This window comes from Trichosurus vulpecula, chromosome 4, assembly GCF_011100635.1.
Source record: "Trichosurus vulpecula isolate mTriVul1 chromosome 4, mTriVul1.pri, whole genome shotgun sequence".
Taxonomy (NCBI): domain Eukaryota; kingdom Metazoa; phylum Chordata; class Mammalia; order Diprotodontia; family Phalangeridae; genus Trichosurus; species Trichosurus vulpecula.
The window spans coordinates 433,472,191-433,488,672 of record NC_050576.1 but is presented as its reverse complement, the minus strand read 5'-3'; the positions used below and the strand labels follow the sequence as shown (position 1 = coordinate 433,488,672).

Sequence of the window (16,482 nt, the reverse complement as noted above, 5' to 3'; positions counted from 1 at the left end):
TTTGGTATTCTTCTTGACATCTTTATCTACAAATTTTCTCAGATGATCTGGCTTAAAAGATTTTCTCTCTCCATTTTCTGCAGACCCCCTTGAGCTTTTCATTATTTGGTGAGGGCATACTGTTACCCACCAGTGGTGGTCCTCCACCATCCACTAGGGTAAACATGACAATGGACCTGTGATATTTGTGATATGGTAGTTTATAGCTGACTGTGCGTCAGCTATACCGGCCTATCTTGTTCTACTCTTTTCAATGCCCTCCTGTTGATCTGTCCTCCAATGGGACATTTAACAAATGACTTTGTCCCCAAAATCCTTGTTGCTCTAGGCCACCATAGCTCTCTCTGTAAGTTAGACTCAAACCAAGGTTCTTAAAAAGAGGAACTAGTACAGCAGGAGTCTGTGGGGACATGTCAAGGAGTCCATGAATTTATGTAAAAAAAATATTCTGATAACTATTTTAATTGGCTTCCTTTGTGATCCCATGAATATTATTTTATTTATTTTTAAACATTTATTCCCATTCCGCGACTGATAAATGGTCAAAGGATGTAAACAGGCAGTTTCAGAAGAAGAAATCGAAGCTATTGATAACCATAGGAAAAAATGCTCTAAGTCATTATTGATTTGGAGAAATGTAAATTAAAACATCTCTGAGGTACCACTTCACACCTAGCAGAAATGCCAAATGCTGGAGGGGATGAGGGAAAATAGGTATACTAATGAATTGCCAGCTGAGTAGTGAACTGGTCCAACCATTCTGGAGAACAATTTAGAACTGTCCAAAGGACGATAAAAGTGTGACCCAGCAATACCACTACTAGGTTTATATTCCCAAAAGATCAAAGAAAAAAGGAAAAGGAACTATTTTTACAAAAATAATTTATTGCATTTTTTTTTGTGGTGGCAAAGAATTGGAGATCGAAGGGATGCTCATTAATTGGGGAATTGCTGAACAAGCTGTGGCATGTGATTGTGATGGAATACTATTGTGGTATAAGAAATGATGAAGGAGGAGAGGATTCTGGGAAGATGGTGGAGTAGGTCAGAAAATTCCAAGCTCTTAAGATTTTCCCTCACAAAAGAGTTAAAATAGAACCTTAGAGTGAAGAAAGTGTGGGTGGAGACAAAGAAGAATAGGGGCACAACCAGGATCTCCCTGGGACAGTTTGAGAAGGTCTGAAGAAAAATCCCAGGAAGAGGTTTGGTCCCTGCAAGGAGTAAACACCTCCAGGCTACGTTCTCTTTTAACAACAAGCTGCAAGCATCTTAAACAACTAGCTGCAAGCCCTGGAGTTGGTTGGTTTGAGAGGCTGCCTCAGCCCCAACCACTGGAGCTTTTCACCCCAGGATAGTGAGGGGAGTCATGCGTTTGAGCCCAGGAAGATTGTGGGAACCTGTACTGACGAGGAACACCAGACCCAGCTGTGGTGTGAGGAGCGGTGGGCGCAAGAAGGAACCAGCGGGTACCTAGTGAGTACAGAAGAAGTGGGGCAGAAAGCCCCTGGCTATGGGCACTTACAAGAGATTGGAGGTTTGGCTTTGTTTCCAGGCTATAGGGAATTGAACCTCCGGGGCAAGAGCCCCCACACCCCGGGGCTAGAGGAGATTACAAAAATCAAGTTATTACCACAAAAAAAAAAAAAAAGAATGCACAGGCAAAGGACAAAGAATTCAAGCATAGAAACCCATTACAGGAAAAGAGATGACCAGGGTTCATCTTCGGAGGAGGATATTGAAGTAAAGAAACCCCCAAAGAGCAACGTCAAATGGTCACTTGCCCAAAAAGAATTTATAGAAGATTTTAAAAAAGACTTTAAATATCAAATGACAGAGATGGAGGAAAAACTAAAAAATAAAATAAAATAAAATAAAATAAAAATAATCCAAGAAAAACAAGAAGGTTAAGAAAGAAAAGTCAACCAATTAGAAAAGGAGGTCCAGAATCTCAAGGAGGAAAATGACACCTCGAAAATTAGAATTGGGCAAAGTGAAGTCAGTGAAATTATAAGAGATCCAGAAATAATTAAACAAAATGTGAATAATAAAAAATAGAAGAGAAAGTGAAGCATCTTGTAAGAAAAACAACATATTTGGAGAATAGATCAAGAAGAGAAAATAGAAAAATAATCAGAATAACTGAAAGTCAGGATCAAAAAAAAAAGAATCTTGATTCAATAATATAAGAAATAATTAAAGAAAATTGTCCTGAAGCATCAGAACAAGGCAGGGAAATAGAAAAAAATCCTATGAGGAAAACTCATAGGAATATCATAGTCAAGTCCCAAAACCCCCAGCTCAAGGATAAAACATTAAAAGCATCAGGAATAAAACAATTTAAATATGATGGTGCCACAATTAGAATTACACAAGACCTGGCAGCAGAGACATTAAATGACTACAGGTCTTGGAACACAATGTATAAAACAGCAAAAGACCTGGGGCACCAGTCAAAAATATCATACCCTTCAAATTTCATTTGACAAACCATCAGACTTTCAATACTTTGTTAAAAAAAAATCCTCAACTTAATAGAAGATTCGACATACAAGAACCAAGAGAAACATAAGGTACATACCAAAGATTGACTATAAGGGATTCATAAGAACAGACTGCTTACCCTTTTATATAACGTAAAATGTAAACTGTCTGAGGTTCTTAATAAGTGTCAAGCTCATAAGAAAGGGGGGGGGGGTAAACCTGATTATGATCCGAATTTAAAAAGTAAAACCATTTAGAAACAACTAAAAGAGTAACTATTTTATACAAAAGAGATGCAAGAAGAAGAAGAAAGGATACAGAGGATTTAGATGAGGGAGGAGGGCTGGTAGTTCTGGTAACCTACTTTCATCGGGAATGGGTTTAAGAGGGAACAATACATATATATTTCGAAGGGTATAAAAGTCTTCTAAATTTAGAAGAAATAAAATGGTAGGGGTATAGTGAGGGAGGAGACGACAAGGGAGGGATTAAGACAAGGGAGGGATTTTTAGAGGGGAGAATGAGGGAATAGGTAAAGGGAGTTTAGATCAATGGGAATGGGAGGATAGAGGAGGGATGCTTGGAGGGAGGAAGATAAGTAATAGGAGGGCAGGGTGGTTGGTGGAGGAGCGGGGTAGGCAAGTAATAGGAGGGCGATGCAGTGGGTAGGAGTAAAGTAGAGGAGGCAGGAGGGATAGGAAACGGGATATGTACAAACATAAAAAGAAAGATCAGGAGTAGAGTATGTTTAGGAAAGTGTATGTCTATATATGTATGTATGTATGTATGTATAAGTGTATGTATATATCTGGATGTGTATGTATATACTGAGAAAAATATCTAAAGTATGTTGTAGCCTTCTGGGGGGTGGGCAGAGGGGAAAAAGAAGAAATTTAAAAAGTGCACAGCAGAGAACAAAAAACACAAGGAAGCAAAGAAAAGATGGACAATTCTCAACACAAGGTGCAGTATCTATCATACAGGCTTTCTTGAAATGAAAATTTATTGTTACATATTTTGAATCTGCTCTTATGCTCTGCTATGCACAACATACTTTTCTTTTTCTTTCTTACCTTGTGTTTAAGTTTCAATATTTAAGTTTATGATATGTTTTTGTTTCTTTTCTCTATTCTGTACTTGTGTTCCGGTAAAATAAAAAAAAAATTAAAAAACAAAGTGCAATGATGAAGAAAATGTTGTCAGAAAAAACATGGCAAGAAATAAATGAACTGATGCAAAAATGAAGTGAAAAGAACCAGGAGTCCACTGTGTGCTGTGACCGCAAAGTTGTGGTGATGATCAACCGTGAAAGGTTTTATCAATACAAGGATCCAAAACAGTTGTGAAGAACACATGAGGAAGAAACACTATCCACCTCCAGAGAGAGAACTGATGAACTCTGGGTGCACACTGAAGCATCATTTGCTCAATTTATTTTTTTTACTTCTTTTTTGAAATATGGCTAATGTTGTAATGTGTTTTACATGATTTCATGTGTATCATTGACCTCATATGCTCACCTTCTGAGTAGTTAGGAGAGGGGGTGGAGAAGAGGGAGAGAATTTGGAACTCAAAATTTAAAAAGAAAGAATGTTTAAAATAAACAAATAATAAATGGAAATTTCAAAAAAATTATTCCTAGGAGCCCATAAACTTCACCACACTACCAAAAGGGCTTCTCTCTCTCTCTCTCTCTCTCTCTCTCTCTCTCTCTCTCTCTCTCTCTCTCTCTCTCTATCTCACACACACACACACACACACACACACACACACACACACACAGACACGCGCGCGCGCGCGCACACACACAGTTTAAGAAACCAGACTTTTCCAAATACACTTAGACTGATCAGCCAAAGCACCTTGTCTGGGGCCTGAGAACAGTTTTCCTCATCAGTTCTCAAGGACCAAGGCGTGGGGTGCTTGCAATTGCTCAGTTTGAGCTGTCCCAAGTGTGCATGTGTGTATGCGTGTGTGTGTGCGCATGTGTGTGTGTGTGTGTGTGTGTGTGTGCCCATGTTTGTGTGTCTGGGGTGGTACTGAATGAACTAGGATGATCAGAGGGTTCTTGCTGCCCTTACCTCTCAGATGATCCAATTAAGGGGCTGTTTCTCATTGCTCTTTTTCAACATGCTTCCCCATTCTCAGGCACCTCCTCTTCGATGAGGTTATACATTATTCATACAACGTCTGAAACAATGCGACTTCTGGCATTTGGCAAGCAGGCCACAGGTTTGGGTGAAACTACATCGCTCTTGAGCAAACAGGCATTGTTTGTTTTGTTATAATTCTTCACTTCGCATGTGGAGACACTCTTCTGCCACAGGATGTGGGGGACTGAGACAGTCCTGAGCTCAACTTCCATGCTGTGCTGACCCAGGGTGACCTTTGAAATGATGGCCAATGCCACACGGTGAATTCCAGCATGTGCCAACTTACTCAGTTCTTTCTATAGTTGAATCATAACTTTACTAGACAGAACGTACCAGGGTGCTTTGCATCACAGCAATTAAATAACTGGTCAAATGAAGAAATAAATGAATCAGTGAAAGCATTTGGGCTAATCCTTCATTTTCCAGATGAGGAATCTGAAGACCAAAGCTGTCGGATGACTGCCTTACAGAATGAATATGGAAGCCATTCAATTGAACAAAAGCTACATCTCTTAGCAATGATACATATTTGATATTCAGCCTCTAGTTCTCCCCTTCTTCAATTCATCCTCCCATAGCTATCAGAGTGACCTTCCAAAAGGGCAGGCTGGCACCATCACTTCCCTTCAATGATTCCCTCTTGCCTATAGGATAAAATACCAAGTATTCCTGTTGGCCTTCCAAGCCCTTCATAATCAGCAGGCTTGAAGCTGCTCCCATCAGTTTACCTATGGCTCTCATCTCCAGCCCAATGAACTACACTCTTCCTCACACAAAACGCTTCATCCCCTTTGTCCCTGCCTTCATAGAGATGACCCACCAAACCTGGAATGAATATCTCTGCATCGTAGACTGCTGACAAATGTGGATGCGGCTTCCTCTAAACTTTCCTCACCTCTGACCCCTTCTCTATTCACATGGGCACCACCTTCACTTATCAGCATCACCTCCTGCCTCAACTATTGAAGAATAACCTAATTTGTCTCCTGGGCTATACTTTCAGCCCTCTCTATTCCATGTTCCCCAAAGTTGCCACAGTCATCTTCCTTAAGTAAAGGACTGACCATGCCATTTCCCTATAGATTCCAGGGGCTTCCTATTATCTGGGAATCAAATATAAATAAGCCTGAATCCAGCCTGTCTTTCTAGTTTTATTATGCATTACATGCTGGTATACACTATACAATCCATCTAACTTGGCCACCTTACTGTTCCTTACCCATGATACTCTATCTGCTGTCCCAGGAGTCCCCATGACATGCTTCTCCAGAGGAAAGACTGTTTCATCTTTGTACTTACATCCCTAGGACCCAACATAGTGCATGACACATAGTAGGTATTTAATAATTTCTTGTAGTTGAAGTACTGATGAGATTTCCTAGCTCCCTTCAAAATTCCATAGAGGCATCACATGCTACAAGAGGACTTCTGGATGCCCTCAGCTGCTACGTAGAGATTTTATACCTCCTTTGTGTAGGCCTAAAGTTGTCTTAATAGAATGGACCTTCCGTGAGGCAGGGATTGGTTCACTTTTATCTACCTAACAGCAGCTAGCACAGTAGCTGGAATACAACATGTGCTTGACTAATGCTTGCTAATCAATTGATAAGTGCTGGGGATAGAAAGGAAGGCCAAAATAGTTCACCCTCTTAAAATGTTCACAGTCTAATGGAGACAACATGAAAACCACCAGAGATAGGTAGATAGATAGATAGATGGATAGATAATAGATAACAGATACAGATAGACAGATGGATAGATAGATAGATGGATAGATAACAGATATAGATAGATAGATGGCTAGATAGATAATAGATATAGATAGGTACATAGGTGGATAGATAGATATAGATAGATAGATAGATAGATAGATAGATAAAATTGTGATGGAAAGGTTCATTACTACTTTTATTTTTAAAATAACAATTTTACAAGTTTTTAAAGATTTTTATATCAGCTCAATTTCTCATTCTATCTCATTAGGATCTCATTACCTTCTCCATCCAACAGAGTTATTGATTATTTAAAAAAAAAGTTTGTAGGAAATAGTTGGGCATAACCCAAACCTTTTCGTGCTATTAAAAAACAATGAATGTGAAGACTCCAGAGGAACAAGGGGACATTTATATGAATTGCTACAAAGTGAAGGGAGCACATTCAAGACAACAAGCTGCACAATAGCCGAGCCCCTTTGAAAAGGGGAGATGATTATTTTTAAAAGAAGCCAAAGGATCCCAATTCTCAGTAAATACAAACAGGGTGCTTGCTGCCTGGATTGCAGCTGTGACTGAGTAAGTCTCCAGGGTATCTTTGAATCTTCGAATAGAGTATCCCAAGTCTTTTCTCCATATACAGTCCTATTAAAGGGGAAGATGTTTTAATTAAATGTCTAACATATAAAATGAATGAATGAATGAGAAAGCCACATAGGACTTTTAGAGAAAGAGGAGACCATTAAGAAGTTGAACAACTAACTAAAGACTAACAAACAATCTTATCTTCCACCTCCAGACCTCTGCCCCAGCTATCTATGATGCCTAGAAGGCATCTTGACCTTCCTCCCTCAAAATTTTTTTCTTCTTTCTCAAAGCTCAGCTATAGTTTCAATTCCCCCACGGACCTTTATAATGACCATTCCACGGGCAAGTGTTCTCTACATACTCAGAGGCATCATGTTTTAATGGAAAGATTGGCCTTAGAATCTCTGTCAGTCTTCATTCATTCTGGCAAGAATATGGCCATCTTTCCAGCAAAGTCCTGGGGTCATAGGCATTGTAGGTTGCTTCATTAATAGTGAAGAGGGGCATTGTTTGGAATATGATGACAGTGATGATGCTGATGATACCAGGGATAGTCATGAATGTTGCCCTCTGGATCAGTGCAGGGGACATTCCCTAATTAACATAGGGATAGGTCTCAGTGGATCATTACCAACATATATTGGTGGCATAGATTCCCACATGGAGAGTTCTTGTCGATGTAATAAAGACACTTCAACAAATATTTATTAAACACTTAATAGATGGGGGGGCACAAAGAAAAAAACATATTTACCAGAGAGGAAGGAATACAAAGTAATAAAATACTATGTCAAGATACAGAGAATGCTAACACTTGGGAGGAAGTGGGAAACCTTTCATGTAGAAATTGGTGCTTGGGCTACTCTAATGAGAATGCTAGGGATTCCAAGAGGACAAGGTGAGGAAAGAGCTCATTCCAAAGATGGGGGATGATTTGTACGAAAACTCAAAGGTGAAGGATTCAATGAGCTGTACTGACACATGGCCCAGATCTGTCCAGGAAAGTCCTTTTCATCACAATGAAATTACATTCAACTTAAGTCTTCTCCTTCCTCTCAGTGAACAAGCAGGTGTTCATACTGACCAACCATGTTTAGTGACCTAATATTCCTTCTTTAACATGATCACAACCTTGGTTCCCAAGGCTCAGGACTCCATTGCCTAGCTCACCTCTCCAGTGAGTGCAGTGGTGGGTCAATGAGAAGATTCACATGACCAGTCAGGCTGAACAGATGGCGGCAAAGACTTTGGGTCACTTGATCTTATGAATCTGAGGGGAGCAGCTAAAACCACGAAGAGTGACATTAACCCAGAGGTATGACCCTGAATTCTTCCCCTCTCACTGACCTGACCTCTGTCCCCAACATGCAAAACTGTCAAAACACAACACCGCGACCATGAGGCCATGAAAATCTTCGTAAAGGAAAAGATGATGACAACAACAGGTACTGTTGTTAATAATTAATACTAATTAGTATTAATATCACTTTGACCATGCAGCAGAACTGCACTTGGTAAATAACAGAATAACAAACACCAATAATAATGACTAAGATTATTAACAATTATTATTAACAGTTATTATTAACAAAGCTATAAAGGATATAAAAGAAAGGAAAATAGAAGAAAGAAAATAAGCAATATCGTTAATGATAACTAATAACTATTATTATTTATATTATTAGAACAAGGCAGAGCTATGCATGTTAAGAACAAATAAATATTAATAGTAACATGATAATTGTTCTTATTAACATTATGCTTGTGCAACAAGACTACATACAGGGAAAAAAGGGAAAAAGTGCTTCCATCTTCCCTCAGCATTCCTCCCTAGAACCCGGGACTCTTTCATGGCTAAAACACCATCACAGCTATTTCCCAGGCAGCCCTCTCTGGGATATGTTTGGCTCATAATTCCTGTCTCACTCTTGGCACATTTTTTTTTAATCCTGTCAGATTTTTTCCTGTCTCTTGCACTTGAACTTCCCTCTCTTTCCCTGTGAACTGCTACCTTCATGCAGGCATGATTCATCTCTCAGTGTAAAGGGGGTGAGGTTGCCATCAGGCTTGTTAAGGTTTAGAAAGCTCCAAACTACAATTAAATAACTAAGGCAATTTCATCTGGTGATAAACATTGTGCCTGATATAGGAAAGGGATAGCTACTGGACCTGTGATTTAATTGGTATTGGAAATCCTGAAACTTTTTTTTAACAAGGCAGGTCTTTACTTTCTCTGAAATTTCTCTTCATAGAGTTATTTAGATTAATGGAAGTGACTTGCCCAAGGTCACAAATATGTGTCAGAAATGAGACTTAAATCCAAGTCACCCCAGTTGCTGAGCAGCTGTCTCCACTATATGCTGTGCCCAAGCTACTTTAGAAGGCATTGAATAAATGACTGTTTCATCTAATCCAACTCAGTGATATAAATGGAATTAAAATGACTATAACCCCCATGGACAGACCTCTTTTGCCAAAAATCTCTTCCTGAACCCATGTTGCCTTTAGGCCAAGTATCCTGGTCTCCAGCCCCAGCTTCCACAAATCATTGGCCTCCTCAGAGCCCTGCCTCACCTTTCAGAAGACTACTCACATTGGAAAGCTCTGTAGAAATCCCACGAAGCCTTCTCCAGCCATCTGATGCTAAATAGATCTGTGTGTGTGTGTGTGTGTGTGTGTGTGTGTGTCTGTCTGTCTGTCTGTTTGTCTGTCTGTGTCTCTTAAACCTTTAAGCTCTTATAAAATCCTTCAATACTTCTTGTCTGCACAACTCAGAGAATGATGGAATTTCAGAGCCTGTGGGATATCAAGAAAGACTTTCCAGCCACTGGCCCATGGAGGTATTTTATTTGGAAGGCAAAGGGAAGAAAAGTTTGAAGCTAAAGGATATTAGTCTTTTAAGGGTAATTGAAAGAATGAAATTCCCTTTTCTTCCCTCCGCCCTCATCCTTTCAACACCACTGGCTGCCTCCTCTTCCTCCGCAGGCACTGAATCCTTGAGGCCTACCCAGCCCCCGCTGAAAACCACTGATAGTATCCAGCTCTCAACAGTCTGGTGGAGACCTCCAGTGAATTTTACGGGTGCACAATGCAGACTGGCCTGGGCACAACCACCTCATGACACCATGCCCACAAGCCCTCTAGTGAGAGAGGCCCATCCACAACCCTTTACTCTCACACCAGTTTGGTTTCTCCACACCAAGGTGCATCATCTGAGATGAATCATACACTGGCTGTTATCTATTTATGAGGATACATCTTTTTGACCTCATGGGGAATAAGCCCTCTGAGGCCCAAGTCTCATTTCAGGCTTCTTGGTCCCTCCGCAGTCTCTGATGCTTGACTTTTGTCTGCTTGGACATAGTTCAGAATTGCTACCAATGAGGCAATTGTAAGGATTAATCTTTCCATGCTCTAAGAATTATTAAGTCAAGAGTTGTTTGGCTTATTATGTCACTATTTTTAGGTTTCTAAGGAGGAGGAGGAAAAAAAAAGTTGGACCTCTTAAAGACAGGCTACCTAGGATTAAAAAAAAGTCTTCATAGGCCAAATTTAAAAAAAAAAAGATGGAATTTGATAGCACTAGATGTAAAAAAAAAAATCGGTATCATACCAACAAGAGAGAGAAGACATGCTTAGGAAGCAGCTCACCAAAAAACCAGACAGGAACTGAATGGACTCAAAGCACAATATGAGGGACCAGTGGGATATGGTAATCATGAAGGTCATGGTTGTCACTGTCCAGTCATTTCACTCATGTCTGACTCTTGGTGACCCCATTTGGGGTTTTCTTGGCAAAAACACTAGAGTGGTTTGCCATTTTCTTCTCTAGCTCATTTACAGATGAGGAAACTGAGGCAACCAGGGTTAAGTGACATGCCCAGGGTCACATAGCTAGTAAGTGTCCAAGGCCGGGTATGAGCTCAAGTCTTCCTGACTCCAAGCCCGGTACACCTCCTAGCTGTCCCTGAATGTCAAGGAAGCTAATTCAAATTTAGGCTGCATTAAGAGAGACAAAGATTCCAGGAATAAGAATGTGATAGGTCCATGGGGGTGCCTTGGTTGAACCACACATGAGTATTACCTTTCCCCTCAGGTACTACATTTAAGATGAATATTGAAAAGCTACAAATGCCTTAGAATAAGGTATCCAGAAGAGGGAAGGACCTTGAGATCATGCCAAATGAGGATTGCTTAGAAAAAAAAAAAACAGGGACATTGAGTCTGGAGGAGAGTCAATTCACAGGGTAGAGTGGGACATATGAACCAGTTCAGTAGTTAAAAGGTTGTTATTTGGAAAAAGGATTATATTAAATTCCGATCGGCCCTAGAGGCAAGAAGAGAACCAAATGGGTAGGAGATACAGTGGGGTAGGTGGCATTTATGTTAGGAAATAAAACCAGCATCTTCCCTGCAACCAAAGGCTGTTCAAAGGTTTCTCATGAGGCAATGGGCTCCCATCTTCCACCTTGAAGGTTGCTAGGAGGAGTCTGGATGGCAGCTTTTTGGGTGTGCTGTTTGCCAGGCCTGCCAGCTCCCTTCCCATGCTGAGATTCTTGGATTATGACTAGTATTATCAGGATCTTTGGTCATCTCTTGTTGAGGTAAACAGACTTTCTACAGAAGGCACAGGGGTGGTATCATATGCCTTTTCTGAATCCTTCATGCCATGGGATTACTGTTATTAACTAACAAGCTAGCTAATCTCAGGGATATCTAGTTCTCCTCTACCACTAAGCTTTTCAGTCTTAAATTCTTTGAAAATGGTTGGAATACAATAGGAGTGCCTATTTAGATTATTTGTGGAATCAAGGAAAAAACAAAACCAAATACCAAAAAACTTAAACTCGTTTCCCCTAAGGATTTAAAAAATTCCCGTTGGATTTCCTATGCTAAAGGGTTAAATGCAAAATGGCCACAGCCAGGACTTCTCAATTCAATAGATGAGAATTGTTCTCCGACATGGGGGTGAGCGAGCAAGTTTTCCATCAGTGACTACAAAATTAAAAATAAACACAAGCTAGAGGCATAGCTGAATAGTCCTCACTCAGCATTTATACAGTGCTGGGAAATTTCCAAGCACTTTGCAATCATTAATTAATTAGTTGAAATGACATCCTACTTTCTTGAGGTCAAAACTGAGGCACAAAGAGATTTATAGACTTTCCCAAGCTGGAGAAGCCAAGTCCACACAAGAGCTGAGAGGAGGCCCTGGAGCTGAGGACTTGCCACCCAACCAACCAGTCATCATTGCACCAGGCCAAGCTGAGCCAGTATCACAACAATAATGGACTCTATGTACAATGACAGCTGAATACACCAGTGTTCAGCCCAGAGCCCTGGTGTGAAAGAAAATAACCTCCACACACTGGAGATGTTTGTCTCTCCAGAGACCTCTGCTCCCCTTTCCTTAAATACAGGCAGATGGCTGAATGTCAACCTGGAACCTATCTCAAGAAAAAACAGCACCCATGCACGTGTGTGCGCTCACACATACAAACTGTGCCATTGGGCTTTAATTATCCTAATACGCAGTTGAACTCGATGCTAAGAATGTGTCACATTGTTGAAAAACAAATGTTCTTGATAGATAACTGACATGAGAAACCAATGGTGTCTCTATAATTATATGCTAGATTATTGGGGGTGACAAACTAATTCAAATGAGATAGGGGAGGATGCCACATTCTTTCTAGTAACCCATTAGCTAAGAGATGCAGCAAGCATCTCTGCTCTGAATGGGGGTGGTAGGTAGCTTGTCCCCAAGACAAGCTATGACCCTTTTATGGGGTCCTTTCATGAGGGCCAATTCACCTCCACATGCAAACCCCAGTTGCCTGTCTCAGAAGGATGGGGGATGCTTGGGATGGGACAGGGATTCTGTTTAGAACACTGAGAAATCTGGAAAGGTTCCAAGAGCCTCAGGCCTTGGACTAACCCACCTCTCACCAAACAATGCCCCACCCCACCCCATCCAACTTTGTCTGCTATGAAAGGACTGCTAGGGACAGGAGAAGACAGTCTTCTCCTCTGCGATCCTCCCATAAATCCACCCTACTCAGGCCAACCAAGAGGCTCTCTCAACCTGGTGGGGTACGTGTGCATGCCCAATGGCTTTGGTGAATGCCAAACAGCAGCTTTCACTTTAATGCTTTATGAGAGAGGGTGCTGTGGTGTTAGCCGAATGTACGGCCACTGAATACCATTTCCCCTGAATCGGTAGCTTTGTATGTGAAAGGGGGCCATTCAAAACTTGGTGCCGGATTGAAACAAAGACCAGGCTGTCCAGCTGGGCTAATTGGGCTAATCTTTGTGAAGAGCTAAAATAATCTCTCTCTGGTTTTTCCAAAACAGGTCTTGGGAACTCAGGCCTCTTCCAGGGCCAAGCTATAAAAGCACTTTTATTTATACCATGGGGGTTGGGTTTCTCAAAGCGCCTTACAGATTGTCAGACACCACTCACCTCCCTGTCTGTGCCCCCAAATCACTGTCAGGGCAGGAGGTGTCAGCCCTCATTAGTTCTCACACTGTTGTTGGGGAAACAGGCCAAGCCGAGGACAGAGCTGGCCCCGTTTCTCAGGCTGGGGACACCCGTAGCGTCAAGAGGCTCCTTCATCTCTCCTGACTCAAAAATCTGTAAGACCATCCATCGAGGTGGATTTACTGTCTCCAGGAAATCAATACGTCAGGGCTGGAGGAGAGCTCAGGAACTAGGACCAGAACCTCTGCGCTCACGACCTGGCTTGTTGTTTACTGTATAGGCAACTGGGAGCAAGGCCCAACTTTACAAACTGATTTCCTCATCTCCAAAGGGAAGTTAGCAATGAGTGCACTGCCATATTGGGTTTAAGGAGAGCCACGTCTATGTTGGAATGGAAGGGCGCTGTTCACCAGTTCTTCAGTCTTTGGTGAAGCAGACCTCAGAGGCTTCCTCCTCAATGTCCTGTTTTCCGATTGCCCCTCCCCACCCCACTTCTTAGCACTCTCTCAGTTCTGAAATCACTTTGTATTCGTTTCATGGAGAACCTGTTTCATCTCTAAGTAGAGTATAGGCTCGTTGAGGGCAGGGACTAATTTGTTGTTTTGGGGTTTTGTTTTGTTTTGTTTTTTTGCCACTGTAATCCCCAGCTCTGGGTATGATGCCTTGCATATAGTAGGAGATTTATAAATGTCTGCTGATATAAATTGGGTTCTTCATCCCAGGAGAAGTTAGAATCACAGAATGTCAAAGGACAAAGGAAGGTGGAGAGTACCAAGATTAAGCCTTTTGCTTCATTGATGAGGAAACTTAGGTCCAGAGATATTGCATGACCAGCCTAAGGTTGGCGGATGCTGTATTAGGCCTCTGGGACTGAGCTCCAAATTGGAGTCTCTTTGACACATCATAGGAACCACCCTGGAAAAGTCTGTATGAGTCTTTGTGTCTTCAAAGAGACAGACTTTGTGTCTCCTGCCAAACATCCCCCAACCTCGTCCCTGAATGACCCAGACCCACCATTCCCCACCACTCCCCCACAGTGTCACATTAATTGGTGTCTTACCTTAGGCTGCTGGGGTGCTGGGGTTTGGGGAGCTAAAACAGAATCAGTGATGTAGGTCTTCTTGGCCTCTGGGTGTTGGTACATCCCAGCAGGATTCTGGGGACCAGCTGGAGAAGGAGAGTAACTTGGCTCAGGTTTCCAGCTACTCTGCTGGCCGTAACCTGGTTCAGAACCATTTCGTCCCCCATAGCCTGAGTAATAAGGATCCTGGTACCGGCCTTGATTGGGGGCATAGCCATAGGCAGGCTCTGGCTGACGGCCAGGTGATGGAGCATAGCCATATTCGGGGCCTCCCCGGGATGGCGGTGGGGCATAATGAGTAGGCCCAGGAGCAGGAGGCGCCTGAGGAGCATACGCATGGCTCGGTCCGGAGCTGTAGTACTGGCCAGGTGAAACGGCAGGCATGTAGTGAGAGCTGGGCTGGGCCGACTTCACATGGACGTTGAATGTGGGCCTGGAGGGTGTGGATGCAGTGGTATAGGAGGCCGGAACTGGCTGAGGCTGAGGCTGAGGCTGAGGCTGGGGCTTCAGCATTCCTATGGGAGCCACAGGGATTGGAGAGGGCTGGCTTGGCGGTTGGGGCTTCAAGGTTGACTTCTTCGTGGCTGTCAGAGGTGGCTGGTTGGGGATGACCATGCGCTTGTGCCCTGTGACCGGTGTGGAGACTTGAGGCGAGGCCGTGGGAATGGTGGCTCCCTGTGGGGTGGAAGAACAAGAAAGAAGGAGGAATGGGAGGTGAGAGTCACAACCAGCCAAAAAGGAAATCAAGATCATTCCACCTGTGTGATTAAATAAACAGCAGCCCAAGAACTCACATCTTACCCTCAGCCTCTGTTCAGAAATAAGACATCTTGGCCCTTCATACATGGAGCCCTAAGTATTTTCCTGGGTGGAAAGCATGGACTAGAAAATTGAGTCCACTGTGTAACTAATTCCATAAATGCTACTGAGCTGCACACCTTTTGGCAAGCTGCATAAAGAAATGGTGACTCAGTTTCTCTCATGGTATAAATAGAAGCCCTACATTTGAGGCACACAGAGCAGCGTTAGACCAATTAAAAAATATCTTTGACAACTGGAGGGGCACCTCACTGCAATTCTTCCTAATCCTGCCATCTTGGCACCACCCCCAAAGGAGGATCTTAATATACACTTCACCGATTCCTGACTGTAACCTTCTAGAGGGCAGGGGCTGTTTGTTCTGTCTTTGTATCCCTAGGGCTTAACACACAGTAAGAACGGAGTACCTACTGAACTGAATCAAATTGCATTTTTCTCCTTTCCATGTATGTCTAACAAGGTCTGTCTTCTCCAATTGCCTCTGGTGCTCTGTACCTTTAACCCACACTCTCCGTACCAGATTCTGACAGGATTAATAGACCAGACATATGGATAGATAGGCAGGCAAATAGAGACAGCTAGATGTGCTCAACACTCTGTTCTTCTGTTACCTACATTTTCTACTATAGGAGATCGATTCTTTAGAATGAAGATGTTCTAAGGGAAAATTCATGAAACTATGATATTTATGAAAGACAACACACACACATACATATATGTGTCTATGTAAGTATGTATGTGTGTGTGTGTGTGGGTGTGTATTCCCAAAAAGCTCAGAAAAAGGAACACATCTCAAAGATTATCTATGCAAGTTATGTAGAAAACATTTCAAAGTTTTTTAGTTTTCAGGCAAGTTATAAGTAGTCGATTTATGGATGCATGTGTAATATTCTTTTTCTGTTCTTTGCATATGGAAACACTCATATTTAGTGACATTGATCAAATACAGAAAGACTGAATTTAAAAACAACAACAATCCTACACAAAAGCATAATTGCCAATCTCTGGCCCCAAAGAAGAGACATGAAAAAGCACCTGCCCCATTTCTTTGAAAGGCGGAGGCCTATGGGCACAGAATGCCATATATTCTTTCAGACTTTTTCATATGTTGTTTTCTGAATTTATTCATTTATTTTTCTTCTGTTGTATTCTTCATTATAAGGGACT

The 16,482-nt window shown here is 41.9% G+C and overlaps 1 protein-coding gene across 1 annotated transcript in view; it reads right to left on the bottom strand.

Annotated features, from left to right (window-relative positions):
• The window catches only part of LOC118846457 (LIM domain containing preferred translocation partner in lipoma), a 507,446-nt gene that overhangs the window by 249,050 nt on the left and 241,914 nt on the right, over window positions 1-16,482 (bottom strand). Inside the window, exon 6 of the mRNA XM_036755013.1 lies at window positions 14,476-15,171. Coding sequence (XP_036610908.1) covers window positions 14,476-15,171 — 696 coding nt within the window. The remainder of the gene's footprint in view (window positions 1-14,475; window positions 15,172-16,482) is intronic.